This window comes from Prionailurus bengalensis, chromosome D2 (assembly GCF_016509475.1).
Source record: "Prionailurus bengalensis isolate Pbe53 chromosome D2, Fcat_Pben_1.1_paternal_pri, whole genome shotgun sequence".
In the NCBI taxonomy this organism is placed as follows: Eukaryota; Metazoa; Chordata; class Mammalia; order Carnivora; family Felidae; genus Prionailurus; species Prionailurus bengalensis.
Genome location: NC_057351.1, coordinates 33952336 through 33968939, shown reverse-complemented (window position 1 = coordinate 33968939; position 16604 = coordinate 33952336). Strand labels below are relative to the sequence as shown.

General features: G+C 47.9%; 1 protein-coding gene across 22 annotated transcripts in view; it reads left to right on the top strand.

Annotated features, from left to right (window-relative positions):
• Window positions 1-16604, top strand: part of CAMK2G (calcium/calmodulin dependent protein kinase II gamma) — a 56524-nt gene that overhangs the window by 36279 nt on the left and 3641 nt on the right. For 4 of the 22 annotated variants that reach the window (XM_043598095.1, XM_043598097.1, XM_043598111.1 and 1 more), the window contains 7 exons: window positions 6660-6692; window positions 8902-8970; window positions 10111-10155; window positions 12023-12071; window positions 13281-13394; window positions 15447-15522; window positions 15894-15988. In XM_043598095.1, the coding sequence (XP_043454030.1) occupies window positions 6660-6692; window positions 8902-8970; window positions 10111-10155; window positions 12023-12071; window positions 13281-13394; window positions 15447-15522; window positions 15894-15988 (481 nt within the window). Of the gene's footprint in view, window positions 1-6659; window positions 6693-8901; window positions 8971-10110; window positions 10156-12022; window positions 12072-13280; window positions 13395-15446; window positions 15523-15893; window positions 15989-16604 lie in introns of those variants that run through there. The other 18 variants (XM_043598099.1, XM_043598096.1, XM_043598116.1 and 15 more) reach the window with 8 other exon arrangements.

Sequence of the window (16604 nt, the reverse complement as noted above, 5' to 3'; positions counted from 1 at the left end):
CAATTCTAGGGGCACACAAGAGATAGAAGGGGTGATGTAGTTTTCATCTAGCTTTGAGAAGTTGCAAAGTTAATAGAATAGGAAAATGGACATACCTGAAATCAGCTAGGTACTGAATGGTATTGATTCTGGACCCTGCATTGCATGGTTCAGTCCAAGAAGCTTCTGGGCAAAAGCTTATTGGAGAAAGCTTAAAGGATGTAGGAAGACTGGAACTCAGTCACTGATTGCCTCTAGTGAATGGGATTGGTGGTGAGGACAGGGTGGAAAGACATATCTTTCGTTTTTTAGTTTGTACACGTGTATTTTTCCTTAAAATGAAAAGGCATTCCTTCTATAACTTAAAAACAACAAAGTAATTGTATGGGTTCTGTCATGCATATTGATGTTCTCTGCTCAACTGGAACATGGGGTTTGTGGTAGAAGGATATCTAAAATACAGCTGGACTGGTCTGGTTGGGCAGAGGGATCAGAGGTTTGTGTGTCAGACCACAGGAAGTATAGGCCACTGAGCAGGGAAGCTACAGCAAGAGCTATGCTTTCAAAAGATTTGGCTAAGGGTATAAGGATGAATAGAAGAGGGTGGAAACTAGACACAGAGGTATCAATTAGAATGATCTGGGCATAGAGTGAAGAAAAGGTGATTAGAAATAGAAAGAGCTAATATTGAAAATACTTAACTACCAGAAGAGCACAGGCACCAACTAATCAGAATAGGCACTGCCTAGGGGCACCTGGGTGGCTTAGTTGGTAAAGCATCTGACTTTGGCTCAGGTCATGATCTTGCAGTTCACGAGTTCGATACCTGAATCGGGCTCTGTGCTGACAACTCAGAGCCTGGAGCCTGCTTCGGACTCTGTGTCTCCCTCTCTCTCTGCCCCTCCCCCACTTGCACTCTGTTTCTCTCTCAAAAATAAACAAATATTAAGAATAGGCGGTGCCAGGGGTGCCTGGGTGGCGCAGTCGGTTAAGCGTCCGACTTCAGCCAGGTCACGATCTCGCGGTCCAGGAGTTCAAGCCCCGCGTCAGGCTCTGGGCTGATGGCTCAGAGCCTGGAGCCTGTTTCCGATTCTGTGTCTCCCTCTCTCTCTGCCCCTCCCCCGTTCATGCTCTGTCTCTCTCTGTCCCCCAAAAAATAAATAAAAACGTTGAAAAAAAAATTAAAAAAAAAAAAAAGAATAGGCAGTGCCTGTAGATAATTGGTCCAGCTGTATCCAAGAATGGGAGGCTGTGATTAGAGGTTGGCTGCCCCAACTTCAAAGCAAGTTGACACTGAATATGTTAAAAAGGACCCATCAAAGATAATGTCAGAGTTCCTTGAAGGTTGGAAGAATTGGTAGTAACTCTGCTAAAAATGGGAGTAATTGTGAAGAAATGCCCATTTTGATGGCCAGAGTTTTATTTTGACCACACTGAGATTGAGAGACAGGTGAAGATCTGGGTGGAGAGGACTTTTAAGGTGCTGGGAAGTACCTGGGGTAGCCCAGGGAAGAGGTCAGTACTGGACCTGCAGATAGGGCTCATATGAGTGAATCACAGGAGTTCACTCATTCAGCCAAATTCCATGCTTCAGGAACTGGGAAGATAACACCATAATCCACCCTGTAAGGTGTTCAGAGTTGGAGAGAGACAGAGAAACCAGCGGTGTCCATGTAGTCTGGTAAGGTCTATGAGGGAGGTGTATATAGGGCAGGTGCTGGGGGAGCAGAGGCCAGCATCTGAGCCAAAACAGGAAATCTTCCTGAAGGAGATGGCCCATGACCTGAGTTTGAAGGACTCCTTTGATCTTGCTAGGTTGAAGTGGGCAGGAGATGGGGGGGATATTCCAGGCAGAGGAAATAGCACAAGATGTATAGGTTTGAAACAGTGTGGTGATTCTGGGAACTTCAGTAGCTCTGAAAGCCTGAAGGAAAAAGTGATTGCACGACGTAGGACCTGAAATAAAGCAGTAACAGCCGAGGTGGTAGTAAAAAGATGGATAAAGGAGACATTGAAGGACAGGTTTCTGATGGAACTTTCTAGATGGCTGCCTCCAAGGATGAGTGTTAGGCATAGCCTTGTAATATTAGCTTAAGGAGCTAATTAAAAAGATATAGATTCCAGGATCCACCCTGGAATTCAGATTCAGGAAGCTTTGGGTGGGAGGTGGAATCTGAATTTAATAATACTCCCCTTCTCCCATATGAATCTAAAGCGCATGAAGGTTTAAAAGTTCAGTAAATGCATATGTTCAGGGCTGTCTGTCATTGAGAGGCTGGAAGAAGAGGAATCATCAAAGGAAACAGAAAACACAGAAGAGGTGGGAGAAGAACATATGTGTACAACATTGTCTGACCTTACAGAGCACTGAGAAGGAGGAGGGCTAGGCAAAAAAAAAAAAAAAAAAAAAAAAATCGTTAAATAAATTGCCTTAAATGAGAACGTATGTGGGGAACCCAGTGCCTGATCCTGCTATGTGCTCAGTACATGAGTTTTGTGCTTGAGAGAAGACTTTGAATATAGTAGCTGGATCAGAGGCAAAGATGCAAATGTTTAAGAAGGGAATAATCATCCAAAATTAAATGGCCAGCAACAAGTTGAGGAAAATATTCACAGCAGGTATGATGGAAAGGGTTAATATTAGTTTTATACAAAAAAGCTTTCTCTAACAAATAAGAATCCCCCCTAAAATCCAGTAAATAAGTGGTCAGAGAAGATGCACTGACAACCCCATAAAGAGGAGGTAGAACTGGTTAATAAATGTGGATGTTTAGCCTTGCTAGTAACAAAGAAATGCAGGTTGAAATGAGGTGCCATTTTTTGACTCTTAAGTTTGTGATAGTAGCATAAATAACAGTGGCCCTTTCTGAAACAGTCTGCATGTCAAAAGCCATAAAAATGTTCCTGCTGTTTTTACCCTTTAATTTTACTTCTGGGAATTTGTCCTAAAGAAATTCAAGGAGCTCCTGGCTGGCTCAGCTGGTAGAGCAGTAGAGCGTGTGACTCTTGATCTCAGGGTTGTGAGTTTGAGCCCCATGCTGGGTGGAGAGATGACTAAAAAAAATAAATAAACTTTAGAAAAAAAATAATTGAAAATAAAAAAACTGAAAGCAGAAGGATGTTCAACATGACATTTGTAATTGAAAAAATTGGAGACAATTTCAAAAGTCAATAAGATAATGACCAAATAATTCAAGAAATCCATTTACTAGACTTTTACAAAGTTATTAATTTTCATGACTATATAATGTTTTATATTAAGTTAAAAAAAAGTGGGATATAAAGCAATTCGTACACTATCATCTAAATTTTGTTTGAAAAAATGATATGTTTTTGTTATATTTGGTATATATCATGTGGATAGAAAAGGAACTGGAAGAAACCCCATGAGGTATTAATAGTAACTTCACTGGATGATGGGAATTTGGGAAACTTTTATTTTATATATTTTTCTATGTTTTCTACCTTTTTTACCTAGACCGGGCATTACTTTGATAATCAGAGTAAAAATCAAAATACTGTTTGTTTCAAAAAGTAAGGCATCAACTTGTATGTAGCTTATAATGATGTTTTTTTTAATTGTGTAAGAAAAAAGACTAGCAAGACAAATAGGATTAGGTGGGTTTTTTTCCTTCTTTGTTTTCCAAGTTGCTTATAATATGGCTACAGACCTTTTAGAATCAGGAACATGTATATAACAATGAATGGCATGGCTGGATGGAAGTACTGGCAAAGGCAGAGGGGAGGGCAATGCAAGATGTGTGGGGTTCAACTTTTCTGGACTCTCTTGAAGGTCAAGGTCACCACATGTGTATATGAGGGAGGCCTATGAGGTTGCCCAAAAGATGCTCTTATAGACCCACCTTTCTTTCCCAGCTTCCCCTTCCCAATTCCTGGTGTTTAAGGTCTGTAGAGAGGTTTGTTTCTCACTGTCCAGAAGTTTTCACAAGATGCTGAGCTATTAGCATTGGTTTGAGCATCAACTCTTTTTGAATTTAGGGACCCCAGGTTCTGGTTAGACTTATTTAATAGTGGTATAGGGACCCAGGGTCTGTAGAAGAATGACAGCCACTTGTGAGGACAAGACTCTGGGGGGTGGGGGGGCACAAGCTCTCAGATCCTGAGAGGCCTCTAGTTGAGGACTAGCCCCAAGGCCAGAATGGCCATCCAGTTTTAAAAAAAATAAAGGAACAAAAGAAAAAAACAAGGGATATAGCCATTTCCTTAAGTACTGTTTGGATATTTGTTTAAGTATGGAAAGTAGGTTTGAACCCTTTTCTGATTTCAAATTTTAAATATTTAATTTTTAAATAAAAGTGAGATGAGATTCTTTAAAAATGATCTGGTATTGAAACAATGCTGCAGTGTGCTGGTTGAGAGGAGCTCAACTATACATGGTTGAGGGCAAAGCCCTGAAAGGATGGAGAGAGGAACTGGAAGAAGTCTACTAACCCAGTAGAAACTAGCCCTTGGGTAGAAGAGGATTATCTTCGGTTTTCCTGCAGGACAGTTTAGGAAAAAGAGAGGCAGCTGGAATTGAGAACTTACTCCCCATTAGGTGAAGCAGACAATAGAAAGTGCTCTACCTAAGGTGAAGTCCAGGTGAAAGCTTGACAGCATGTTCCTGAAAATCACAAGAACCAAGATTAGGCCTGGTCAGTGTCCCTGCAGTTTTCACTCCAGTGATTCTGGGCAAGTTAGAAACCTGTGCTCTGGGGGCGCCTGGGTGGCGCAGTCGGTTAAGCGTCCGACTTCAGCCAGGTCACGATCTCGCGGTCCGTGAGTTCGAGCTCCGCGTCAGGCTCTGGGCTGGAGCCTGGAGCCTGTCTCCGATTCTGTGTCTCCCTCTCTCTCTGCCCCTCCCCCGTTCATGCTCTGTCTCTCTCTGTCCCAAAAATAAATAAAAAACGTTGAAAAAAAATTTTTTTAAAAGAAACCTGTGCTCTGCTTTAGCCTGGGGAGAAACCAGTGTCCACAAACCCAGTTCAACTCAGCAAAAGTTTGTTGATCATATGCGAACTTTAAGGCATTTTGCTAGGCACAGAGGAGATTAAAAAGATGGACCTTCCCTCACATTGTAAACACTCTAGTTGGATAAAAGGATAAGTATGGATGTAGTGCACCTTCCTCATTTTGAGGAATAATTTTGGAAGTAAAATCTCATTTTGGGGCATAAATGAAAGAATAATGCAAAAGAAGTCCAATTAGGGGTTTCTGACTGGCTCAGTCAGTAGAGCATGCAACTCTTGATCTCAGGATCGTGAGTTTGAACCCCACATTGGGCACAGAGATGATTTTTTTAAAAAAAGAAGAAGAGGGGCCCCTGGGTGGCTCAGTCAGTTAAGAGTCCAACTCTTGGTTTCAGCTCAGGTCATGATCTCACGGTGTGTGAGTTCGAGGCCTGCATTGGGCTCCGTGCTGACAGCACAGAGCCTGCTTGGGATTCTCTCTCTCCCTCTCCCTCTGCCCCTCCCCCGCTCACTCACTCTGTCTCTCTCTCTCAAAAATAAATAAATAAAACTTAAAAAAAATTTTTTTTAATTTAAAATAAATTTAAAAAAGAAGCAGAAGCTGCCCAATTATATTTAGGATTTCTTTTCCTTTAGATGTAATTTTCAATTCTTTTCAATACTTGTAGTCCCTTTCTTTTCAATTTAATACCGTCCTGAAGATGTCTTCTAAAGTAGAATGCAGGCTCTTGAGGAAAGGAGCATTTATCTGACATGTTCACTGTGCCTAGAATAGTAGTCAGACAACAGATAGGACATGTTCCAAGGGTACTTCTGTCTCCCAGCAAGCTAATTATAAAGTGCTTTCACCTTTTAGACACAGCCTTCTGAGATGTACTTTCAGTGTTCCATGTGGTCTTTATGTTTATGCTCTTGTTTCACATCTGAGCATAAAGTCCATGAGCATCTGGCTGAGGGCTAAAGAATCACTGCTTTCAACATTCCCCCTGGTTCACATCTTGATGTCTTTGTCATCACCGCACTTTTAATCACCAGCACTCCTATTTTCTCATTTCCCACTAATTCCAAAATGCAGTGAGATACTGTAGTCTTATAAATGAGCATGGCCACACTGACAAAGAAAGGGATGCTACCAATTCACTGTTTACCAGATGATTTTCAAAAGCTCAGCATTTTTATCTGAAAAGCAGTATAGGGGTGCGGCAAAAAACAAACAAACAAAAAAACTAGGTTCAGAAGTATAATGTCTCTAAAGCTGAGGATGGCCCCGAGTGGCTTTTGCTATTTACCTGGTAGCTGCTTGCCCAAATTTTGGGCAGACCTAGCAATGAGAGAAAATAAATAACCTTATAGGAGAGCCAGCCTTGTAAGCCCAAACCTATCAATTTGCAGCAAAATGTTACCTTCATAAACTTGTGAGTTAATCTCTTCACAAAGCTTTGAGCAATGCTGAGACATTTTAGAATATACTAAATCTGTGTTTGTGAACCTGACAGCAAAGGAGGTCTTCTCCCAGGGTCTGGAGGGATTTGTGTGCCTGGTGGTCTAGGTGCTGTTTTAATCCTTCTGGTGCTGGGCTCCAGGTCTCCTTCTTCCACTCTTTCCTCCTGAGGCAGAGCCCGCGCTGCTGCACTAACCTGCGGCGTCTCTGTGCTTCTCTTCTTACCTCCTCTTTCCCCTTCTCTTTCCCTTTCGCTGTGGTGTGTCCAGAAAAGGAAGTCGAGTTCCAGCGTGCACCTAATGGTGAGCCTTGCCTGCCCACCCATCTGCCTCCTCCATGCTGCCTGCGTGCCCGCCTGCCAGCCACGCAAACCCATTCTGCCATGTGCGTGTGCTTCACTCATCCTCACTGCATGTCTGTGCTGTGTGGGCAAGCGTGGCCTGTCCTGCCAAGCAGGGGCCATTGCCCAAGGTTTCCCGGTGACCTAAAAAATGGGCATCGGAATGTATGGTATGGCACCCCCTGCTGCAGAGCTTGGACTGCCTCCAGCAGCCCAGGGCAGGAAGTGAAGCTAGGAGGGACTCGGAGCCAGATGGCAGTCACAGGGAGAGACCCTCACTCGCTATTGCTCAGGAGGAGAGGCCCTGCTCACTGGGGCCTCCTGCTACAGACTGGCAGCTGGTGGGCATCTGTGTGGTGGGCAGAGGACCTGGTTGTAGGCGTACAGCCCTGAGCCTTACTCTCGGCCTTTTCCCCTATGCAAGTGCCCATTAACAGGCTGTGCCCAACATTTCATCCTTCCCCACCCACCCCTCAGGAGGAGCAGCTGAAAGAATCCAGAGAACGTACCTTTCTTTCTCATGGGACACAGGCCACCAAGGGGAGGGAGCACAGCAGCCTGAATTGTTATGAAACCATCCATTAAAGCCAGAGGTCGGTCCACCTGGGTGACATCTCAGCCTTCTGCAGATATGGCAGGCTTAAGGGCACCCTGGAGTTCTTGCTCCCTGCCAAGATCTCTGTCTCAGCTAGGCTTTGCAGGGAGGGCAGCCTTATCCAATGAGTCCCAAACAGGTCAGACTTAGTAGCTGAGCTAGGGGGGTGGGGAATAGAAGAGAGCAGAGTTTATGTGAGTTTAGACCCACGTCCTGACTATTCCTGGGACCCCTCTTTTCCAGCCTGCAGAGTTCAGTGGAGTCTTGGTACCTGGCTTAAGGTTCCATGCCTAGCACTGGGTTTGGGGACATGTCAGCCATTGACAGCAAGCTAGGGTTGGATGCCTTCAGGTCTGGTCTAAGGAGCCATAAAAGAAGCCTCCAGTCAAGAAGTAGGACAGTCTTGCTAGCTTTCTGTGTGTGTCCTAGGAAGGAAGAAGCACATCCTAACTGCCAATGTGTCCTCATTTGTGCCCTGCACAGAGATGGTAGCTACATGTTTGTCTCTCTGTCTTTTGAAGAACATGCAGGCATCAGGCTGCTCTTTGGTGGCCACTGGCTCCACTGGGACTCCCAGTGATACTGAGTACATTGGTGAGGGTATCATAAGAAGCAGAGGGGATTGTAAGAGGCAAAAGAGCCTCTTATAGATATGGCTCCCCGCCCCCGGAGATCAGCCTCCTTCCTTCCTCACCATCCTCCCCCACCTTCCTTGCTGTGCCATTCAGTATAACATTTCAAAAGGCAAGGAGATATCCCAGTGGTCTGCTGCTGTTAGGAATGTTGGCCCGCTAGGCAGCCTACTCTCCCGGGGGCTGGGTTCTGGGACCATAGCCACAGCCACCCACCCTGGATTCACCTGCCCTGCCTTGGAGTTTTGCTCTCACTCCCAGTTGAGCAAATCCAAGATTTATCAGGCAGAAAATATATCTGTGCCAACTGCATAGCCTTGTCTCTGCTCCCTGGGGGCAGTGGGTACATACTGTATCCAAAGTCACAATCCCCCCCCCCCCCTTTCCTCTAGGTGAGGAAATCTCGCCACCATCTTCTAGGCGAGGTTTTTTTTTTTTCTCTTCATGTTCCTCCTCTTTTCAGATCAGGCTCTGAGCTGATGTTTTAAGGGAAAGGAAATGCAGGTGGCAGGTTGAAAGGGCAGCAGGAGACTGCCCACAGATAGGGGACCCAGAGTTTCTGAATTTTGTTCTGCTCTCTTATAAACCACCCTTCTTTTTCCCGTAAAATAAGAAGATCCTGAATTTCTTTGAGCGAAGTATGATTGTGCAGTGATGTGGCATCTGACATAAGCAGAGATTTCTGGAGAGATGCTTTAAAACAAGCCTCTGGGCTAATCCCACCTTAAGGATGCTTCCAGAGCTAGGTCTCTGGGCCTCTCCCAATACTCCCTTCCTCGGATTGATCATCTCTCCGACCATTGCTCCCATCCACATAGTATTATGGAGGCCACCTCAGGCCTAGCTCCTCCGGGCCAGGCCGGGGGGCAAGGGAGGTCTGGGAGTCGAACCTGAGCAGCTTTGGTAACTCTAGAGGAACTAAACCATCTGTTTTCTTGTCTCAGCCACAGAGCAACAACAAAAACAGTCTCGTAAGCCCAGCCCAAGAGCCCGCGCCCTTGCAGACGGCCATGGTACCTCCTGACTACGGCTTCTCCACCCCTGCCCCTGGCTGCCTCCCGCTCCTTCTCCCTTCCTCTTCTTGCCCTCCCTCCCAGGCCTCCTTGGCCCTTTCCTTCTAGCCCCTATAGAGCAGGCTGCTTTGTGTACTGCCCTGTGGGCCCCTTCCCCTCATTGTCCCGTGTGGCCATGCTCCTTCCTGCACCGCACAACTGCTGCTCCTGCTCCTTTCGCTTTTGGGGGGGAAGAGTGGTCAGGGCTCTCAGCTAAACCTCTCAGCCCCAGGCTGGGCCCCCATGGGTCTGCTGTGGGAGCCGGGAAGGTGAGTGGCTTATAAAAGAAGAGGGTAGGAGCTTTCTTCGGACCTGCACATTGGTTCTTAGAGGCTCCTTGTAAAATCTGCCTCGGCTTCTCCTTTGCAAAGCTTTGAACAAGAAGGAGGGCTGGGGTCCCTTACCTCTGGATGGTGCTGAGGTCTCTGAGTTCCTGGAGAGCCCCATGCTGGGGGCACTCTGTGTTCCCAGAGCACCTTCTGCTAGTGGTGGCTAACTAGAGAGTTAGCATGGGGGGTGACTGGGAGAGAAGGAGGGATAATTGTGCCTGCAGACCCGGACCCTCGTGCTGCCTTATGGCACAACAGGGACAGGAACTCTGGGGAAAGGTGGTAAAGCAAGCAGCTCTCTGGGCTCAGTTTGCTGAGGGGCCATCCTGGGTCTTTCTGGGAGACCTTAGTCTACTCTCCCTGTGTCCCTTCCTCCTACATACTCCTTGATGAATGCTGTTGGCAGCGCCTGGCCTGGACCCTCAGCCCCACAGCTCTTCCAGTGTACCTGTCCCGTGGGAAAGAACACTCAGATCTAGCAGGAATCAAGGAATCAGGGACAGAGGCCCTTGACCTCTCAGCTTCCCTGGTACCTGCTTTTGTTAAGTGCCAGGCCTCTCCTTCTTTCTCAGCCAGTGCTGTCCCCTAAATCTGGGGTTTCCCAGCTGTCTGGGACCCAGTTGAGCCAGGATATTTTGTCTTGTGGGAATGGCTGGTGGGCAGGCCTCAGTGGTCATCATAGGGTCTGTGATGGAATAAGGATAGGGTCCCTCAGGGAAAAGCTGTAGGTCTGTCCTGAGGTCAAGAGGGTAATTTTCATCTTCTCTCACAGGAGCCACAAACCACCGTGGTGCACAATGCTACAGATGGGATCAAGGTGAGTGGCTCCTGAGCTGGTCTCCTGCTTTATGGATCAGCAGGAAACAGGTGGGCTGGATCACAGGGTCTATGGGTCCTGCAGATGGCAGATGACAGGCCACACCTCGAGGCCACAGTATGTGTGGAGTCCAGGCTGGGAATACCGTGCATCTGTTTGTTTCCTGGACAGCAGTATACTTCAAGCTCTATAGTCAGGCAGGCCTGGGTTTGAATCTGGGGCCACTGTCACTCTGGTGCTCTGCACTTCAATCTGCTTCTCTGTAAATTGAGGATAATAATAATTAAATCTTACTCCATGACTTGTGAGGCTTAAATGGCAGCAATTAGCTAGAAAAACAGAGGAGAGTATAACTAGACCCTTAGGACATCCTCCATTGCCTCCCCCACTATGCCCTCAGTAACTTTGTCTTATTTTCACTACTCATGACAAGATAAAAATCTCTCTCCACAGGTGTGGGGGAGGCAGATAATAAACCAAAAACCAAATAAGTAAGATAAAATCCAGTAATGGTAAATGCTATGAAGAAATGATACAAAGTAAAAAAAGGGGAGGGGTGAACAAGGCCTTTAATTAAGTGGTCAGGGAAGGACTTCCCTCAAGAGGTGATTTTTGAGCTAAAAACTAAACAATAGGAAGGAGACAGCTGGGCTGACTCTGGAGCAGAATGCCCTAGACAGGCAGGCTGCAAGTGTAGGAGCTTAGCATGTATACAGAACAGAGGAAACGAAGCAGAGCCTAGAGCATGGAGCCAGGGGAGAGTGGCATTGGGCGGTGGGGGGGGGGGGGGGGGGGGGGGGGGGGGGGGGAGGCGGGGGGGGGAGGATGCGGGTGGCACAGGGAAGAGGGAAGGGAGTGGCGGGGGCAGGGGGAAGGGGGGCAGGGTGATGATGTTGGAGAAGCAGGCAGGCCTGCTTCGTAGGACTTCATAGTAGTTTGCATTTTATTCCAGCAGTCAGGAGAAGCTATTGGAGGTTCTTAGCAGGAGAGTCATATAGTCTAATTTACACTTTGAAAAGCCCCTCTGGCTGTGTTATGGGCAAGAGCTTTAGGGAGGTAGGCAAGTATGGATGCAGGGGGCCCAGGAAGCTATTGTAGTTCAGGTCCCAGATGTTGGTAACTTGGAATCAAATAGTAGCTGTGCATTTAAAGTGAAGGGGTAGGGGTGCCAGGCTGGCTGGCTCAGTTGGTGAAGCATGTGACTCTTGATCTTGGGGTAGTGAGTTCGAGTCCCATATTGGGTGTAGAGTTACTTAAACATAAAATCTTTTTTTAAAAAAATGAAGAGTTAAGAGACAGGACTTACTTTGGAGGTAGAACTAAGAGACTTGAATTTAGATTGGATAATTAAGATATAAGAGAAAGAGGGGTGCCTGGGTGGCTCAGTTGGTTAAGCTTCCTACTTGATTTCAGCTCAGGTCACGATCTCAGGGTTTGTGAGTTAGAGCCCCGCATCGGGCTCTGTGCTGACAGCTCAGAGCCTGCTTGGGATTCTCTCTCTCCTCTCTCACCGCCCCTCTCTACTTGTGCGCGTGCTCTCTCTCTCTCTCTCTCTCTCTCTCAAAATAAATGAATAAACATTTAAAAAAAATAGAAAGCAAAGATTCAACCTAGAATCAAACCTAGAAGGTGACTGTAGGTTTTAACAACAAGATAGATACTGTCATTTACTGAGTTGGGGAAGACTTGGGAGGGGATCTGGGAACCCAAGGTGTTATAAAAGTCAGATGGCAAGGGTGAAAATAGAACTTCCTATGATTCTTCCTTGCACCTCCTGCAGGAGCACATACTCTGCTTCTGTTTTGCTCAGTTTCTCTGGTTTCCAAGGGCCTGAGTGTTATAGAAACATGTTCTTTTTGGCCTACAGGGCTCCACAGAGAGCTGCAACACCACCACAGAAGATGAAGACCTCAAAGGTAGGTGCTGGCAGGGTCGGGAAGGGACCCTAGCAGTGTCCCTGGTACCTTGGCTCCAGTGGGGCACCTGTCTTGTCTGTCCCCAGAATTGAGAATGGTGACTCCTTAGACTCTAGGAGAGGGCTTGGTATAAAAGCTACTCTCTGTGGGTTGTGAGGTCCCTGTCTGGCCTGGCTGGGCTAGGCAAGAGGCTTCTCTTGCCAGGTCTGGAATATCCCAGGTCTGGAATAGCTAACCTAGAGTTTTTCCTAAGACTTTCCAGGGCCAGGGCTCAGAGAACTGTTCCTGTTGCTGATAATGATGTGACATCGCTGTACAGGGACATCCTGAGCCCCTGCAGAAGTAGCCCTTAAATATAGTGAGTCATTAGTAGGATGACCAATGGTCCCAATTTCCCTAGGACTGAGGTGATTCCCAGAATGTGGAACTTTCAGTTTTAAAACTAGAACGGTCCTGGGCACATTGGGATCAGTCACTCTCATCACAAAGTCTTGACGTGAATGATGGAGCCATATCCAGGTGGTCCTGTGAGGACCACCACCCTAAGCTTGGGCCTGGCCAGGAGGGCCAGGGGGTGTGGGAGGGCGTGGCAGGCCAGACCCCTGGGAATCTCTGCCCTGCTCTTTGGTTTGGCCTCCTGGAATTGTTCCCTTTGCCACAGTAAGTGGCCTGAGGCCAGGCTCTCAGAAAAGATGGAGAAATGCTGCAGGACAGAGCTAAGAGAACACACACAGGAGCAGTAAGGGGGCAATAAACCTTTGGGAACGAAAAAAAAAAAATAGAGAGCATAAATATATAAAGCAATAAACAACAGTACCTCTAGGGCTGCTGGGATTAAGGCCAGAGCAATTCAGTTCTGGTGATGCTGGTGGAGTCAGTGGCTCCTTCACTGCTGGGCTCTTGACCTTGTAGCCTAGCGTCCTAGAACATCTTCCCTGGGAGCAGGGGTCCTTGTACAGTCTGTTTGAAGGCTCCTCTGTAAGCCACAAGCCCAAGTCTGTGCACCTTCCCGGGGCTCTCAGCTGGGAGGCCTCTCTGGCAGAGGCGGCAGCGTGGGATGTGGTCCAGTGTCCACAGCAGCCCGAGGCGTTGCCTTGCCCCGGCTCTGCAGTGCCACGGGCTTGGGTCCTGTCTGGCTTGCTCGCTCACCTGCCTTGTTCTGTTTGTTTTGGCTGCTCTGCCTTGCCCTGCCCTGCCCTGGCTGGCTAGCTGCCCCGCTCCGCACTGGGAATGGCAGCTCGGTGCCTGAAGGACGGAGCTCCCGGGACAGAACAGCCCCCTCTGCAGGCATGCAGCCCCAGCCTTCTCTCTGCTCCTCAGCCAGTAAGTGTGAGGGAGGCACAATCTGGCTTCTGTCTCCCTGGCTCGTCCTGAAGCCCCTCAGGGATCCCCCCCAGAGCTGTCAGCCCAGCCCAGCTATCTGTCTTAGTAAGCTTGGGGAGCTCGGCCTCTGCTGGGTGGGGGAGCTGATTGGAGGTGCTGTTAATACCAGGCAGGGGCCCCTGGGACCAGGGCCCAAAGACATAAAGAAGAGTGGGTGGAAGAACATGGCATTGTGGGAAGGAATAGAAAGCCACTGGGATATTCAGTGGGCCTTGCCTCAGCAACGAGCCAGGAAGAAAGGCTGAGTCAGAAATCAGGTCAAAGGTGGTGGGAGCGGGGATGATGGTGAAATTGCCATAAGCCAAGAACCGTGTTGGGATTTGGTGTTTCCTGAGGCTCAGCACATCATATTAAGAGCATGAGGCTTGGGGTGAGACAGACCTGAGTTTAAATCCCAGCTTCAAAATGTGTGAAGTAGCTTAAATCTCCCAGAGCCTCAGCTTCTTTATCTGTATAATGGGAATAAAATAGCACCTACCTGATAGCACTGTTATGAAAATAAATGAGATAGTAGAATGTCTTGATATGATGCCTTGCTGGATTAATGGTAGCTCATATTTTTATTTTAAGTTGTGTCTGTGTAGAGGATGCCTTTGTCTGCTTCTTTCCCTTCTATTATCTGTCCTTTTAAAGTTTCTAAACACAATCCTCTTCACCCTTAGGGCCCCAGTCAGGTCCTGCAAATGGGTTTGGTGGGTTGGAGAGGGGGTGTGTATGAGTATGTGTGTGTGTGTGTGTGTGTGTGTGTGTGTGTGTGTGTGTGTTCACATACCTGCTTGCCTCTAGAAAGTGGATGCAGCTCGTTTGTTCCCCTATGATGCTGCTTACTCACCTGGAGCTGCCTCCGTGACAGTACTGGTGGCTATGGGGCCACCACCTGGCTGTATCTTTGGCTGCACTGCCCTCTCCCAGCTGTGCCTCTTGGCTGTGCTGTTCTAATGCTCGCATTTGTCTTGCAGCCTCTCGCTCCTGTGAGGAAAGGCTTGTGGCCTGGGCCAGCCCGGGGCTCTGGTCAGGGTTGGCCTGAGCTCAGCCTGAGCCCTCTCTTACCCTGGTGGCCTCTGCTGATAGTGGCGCTCCGTCAGTGAGCTGCCTGTGAGTGTAGGATGCCACCAAAAGTCCCTTGGCTTTGGATAGGGTGGAGGTGGGGGGCTCTTTGGGCACCAGTTCTGCCTACTGTCATTCTGAACCTTGTCTCAGTTTTCTTGGGGGACGCATCCTGGCATGAGAGCTGGTACGAGATTTAGAGCTATTCTAAGGCTCGTCCAGGGTAAATGGAGACATCTCTCTGGTGAGAGGCTCTGTTTAAAAAGAGTGTTTATAGTTCCAAGATCCTTTATCCCAGAAAAGCCCTGTGGAGGAGATGAGCAGGGTAAAGAGAATTAAGCATCTGTCCCAGGGCTCTGTTCATCCTTGTGGAGCCCTCATCCTTGGCTAGGTTCTGCTCTCAGGCTGGCTGTTGCCCAGGAGTGGGTTCTGGACCACTGAATGAGGGCTGGGTGGTGTAGTGGTGGTGGTAATTGAGACCTGACTGAGCCCCTTCAGGTGAGAGAAGTAAGTGGGTGGTGGAAACAGCCATATCAGGAGATGCTTCTTAGAGAGGCTGAATGTGCTGGGGATGGGGTAGAGAGTCTAGTCAGAGTATTCATGATGGCTAGGCTCCTCAACTGTAAAAGACAAGAGTGTTTTTTGCATCCTGGTTGTTGATGGAGAGGGAGACAAAGGCCAGGGAGCCATAACCAGTGGGTGGGCTTCAGGAGGAGGGGGCCATTAGCCCTACAGACAACAGAGAAGGAATGAAGAGAAAAGTGGGCTCACTCTTCTGCAGAGGGCCTTAATGTTAAAGACAGAGAAGAGGGATGTCTTTGTCACAGAGATCACAGGGGATTCTCTGAAGGATTGGGGAGGGTTCTCTGTTACTTGGGAGCTCCTCAATCCCGTGCAGGTAAATTGCTGGATTTCCTCCCCCCCCCCCCCCCCCCCCCCCCGCAGTGCGGAAACAGGAGATCATTAAGATCACAGAACAACTGATTGAGGCCATCAACAATGGGGACTTTGAAGCCTACACGTGAGTAGAGACCCATTTCCTTGAGACCCAAGTCAACTCTAGAAGCCTTCCCTCTTCCCCAAAATCAGCTTGGACCCTGGGAAAAGGGAAGGCTGGGCCTTGGGCACAATGCTTGAATTAAATACCAGGCCCTTGGGCTGGAATCCCTCCCAGATAGATACCCTATGATAATACCCTACCCCCACCTACCCCCATTCCCCACCCCTGCCATGGTGTCTTGGTGGTGGGCTGAGAGGGTAAGACCCTAAGATCTTAGCCATCTTGTCAGACCTAGCCCGCAGCTAACATGCTGCAGGACAGACATCACTGACAAGGAAGAAAGACAAGTAATCCTATAGGAGACTGACAGGCTATTTTTTTTTTTTCTGCAGGAAGATTTGCGATCCAGGCCTCACTTCCTTTGAACCTGAGGCCCTTGGTAACCTCGTGGAGGGGATGGATTTCCATAAGTTTTACTTTGAGAATCGTGAGTGGGTTCGTGCTGCTGATATACTCCTGCCTGACCCTTTACCCCCTTTGCCTCTGTCCCTGCTCACCATCTCCTGTTCCCAGTTGCCTGCTTTTCCCTTATTTGACCTGCTTGGCTGCACCTTGTTCTATGTGTTTGCTTCCTTGTGCCCTGAGGATGGTCTTAAACTGACACCTTTGAAGGACTTGCTTCAGAGCCCCACGTGCCCCGTCATTCTGCAGCTGCTTTGTGGCACAATCAGGGTCACGATTTCTTTAAGCCTCACCTCTTTCCACAATGACTGGAAACCACTGAGATTAGGTTGAGATGACGTCAGCAAGTAGTAATGAAGCTCTGTATGTATAGATTTCACAGTAGAGGAAATTAAAACCAGGATAAGAATGTACAAGCAAGTAGCAGGGCACTGTGGGTGATTTGTGAGATCAGAAGTTGTGGCTGGGGCCTCCTGAATATGGAGGGAAGCAGTCCTGGCTGAGGGGCTGTATACTCTGGACTCTGGACAGTTCGTGGAAGTTCCAGGGAATAAGAAGATGAATCACCACCTCCTCCTGTCTTTCTCTCCACTTTCTAGCACCCTCCTCCTCCCTATTTTTTTTTTTTTTTTCTTTTCTTT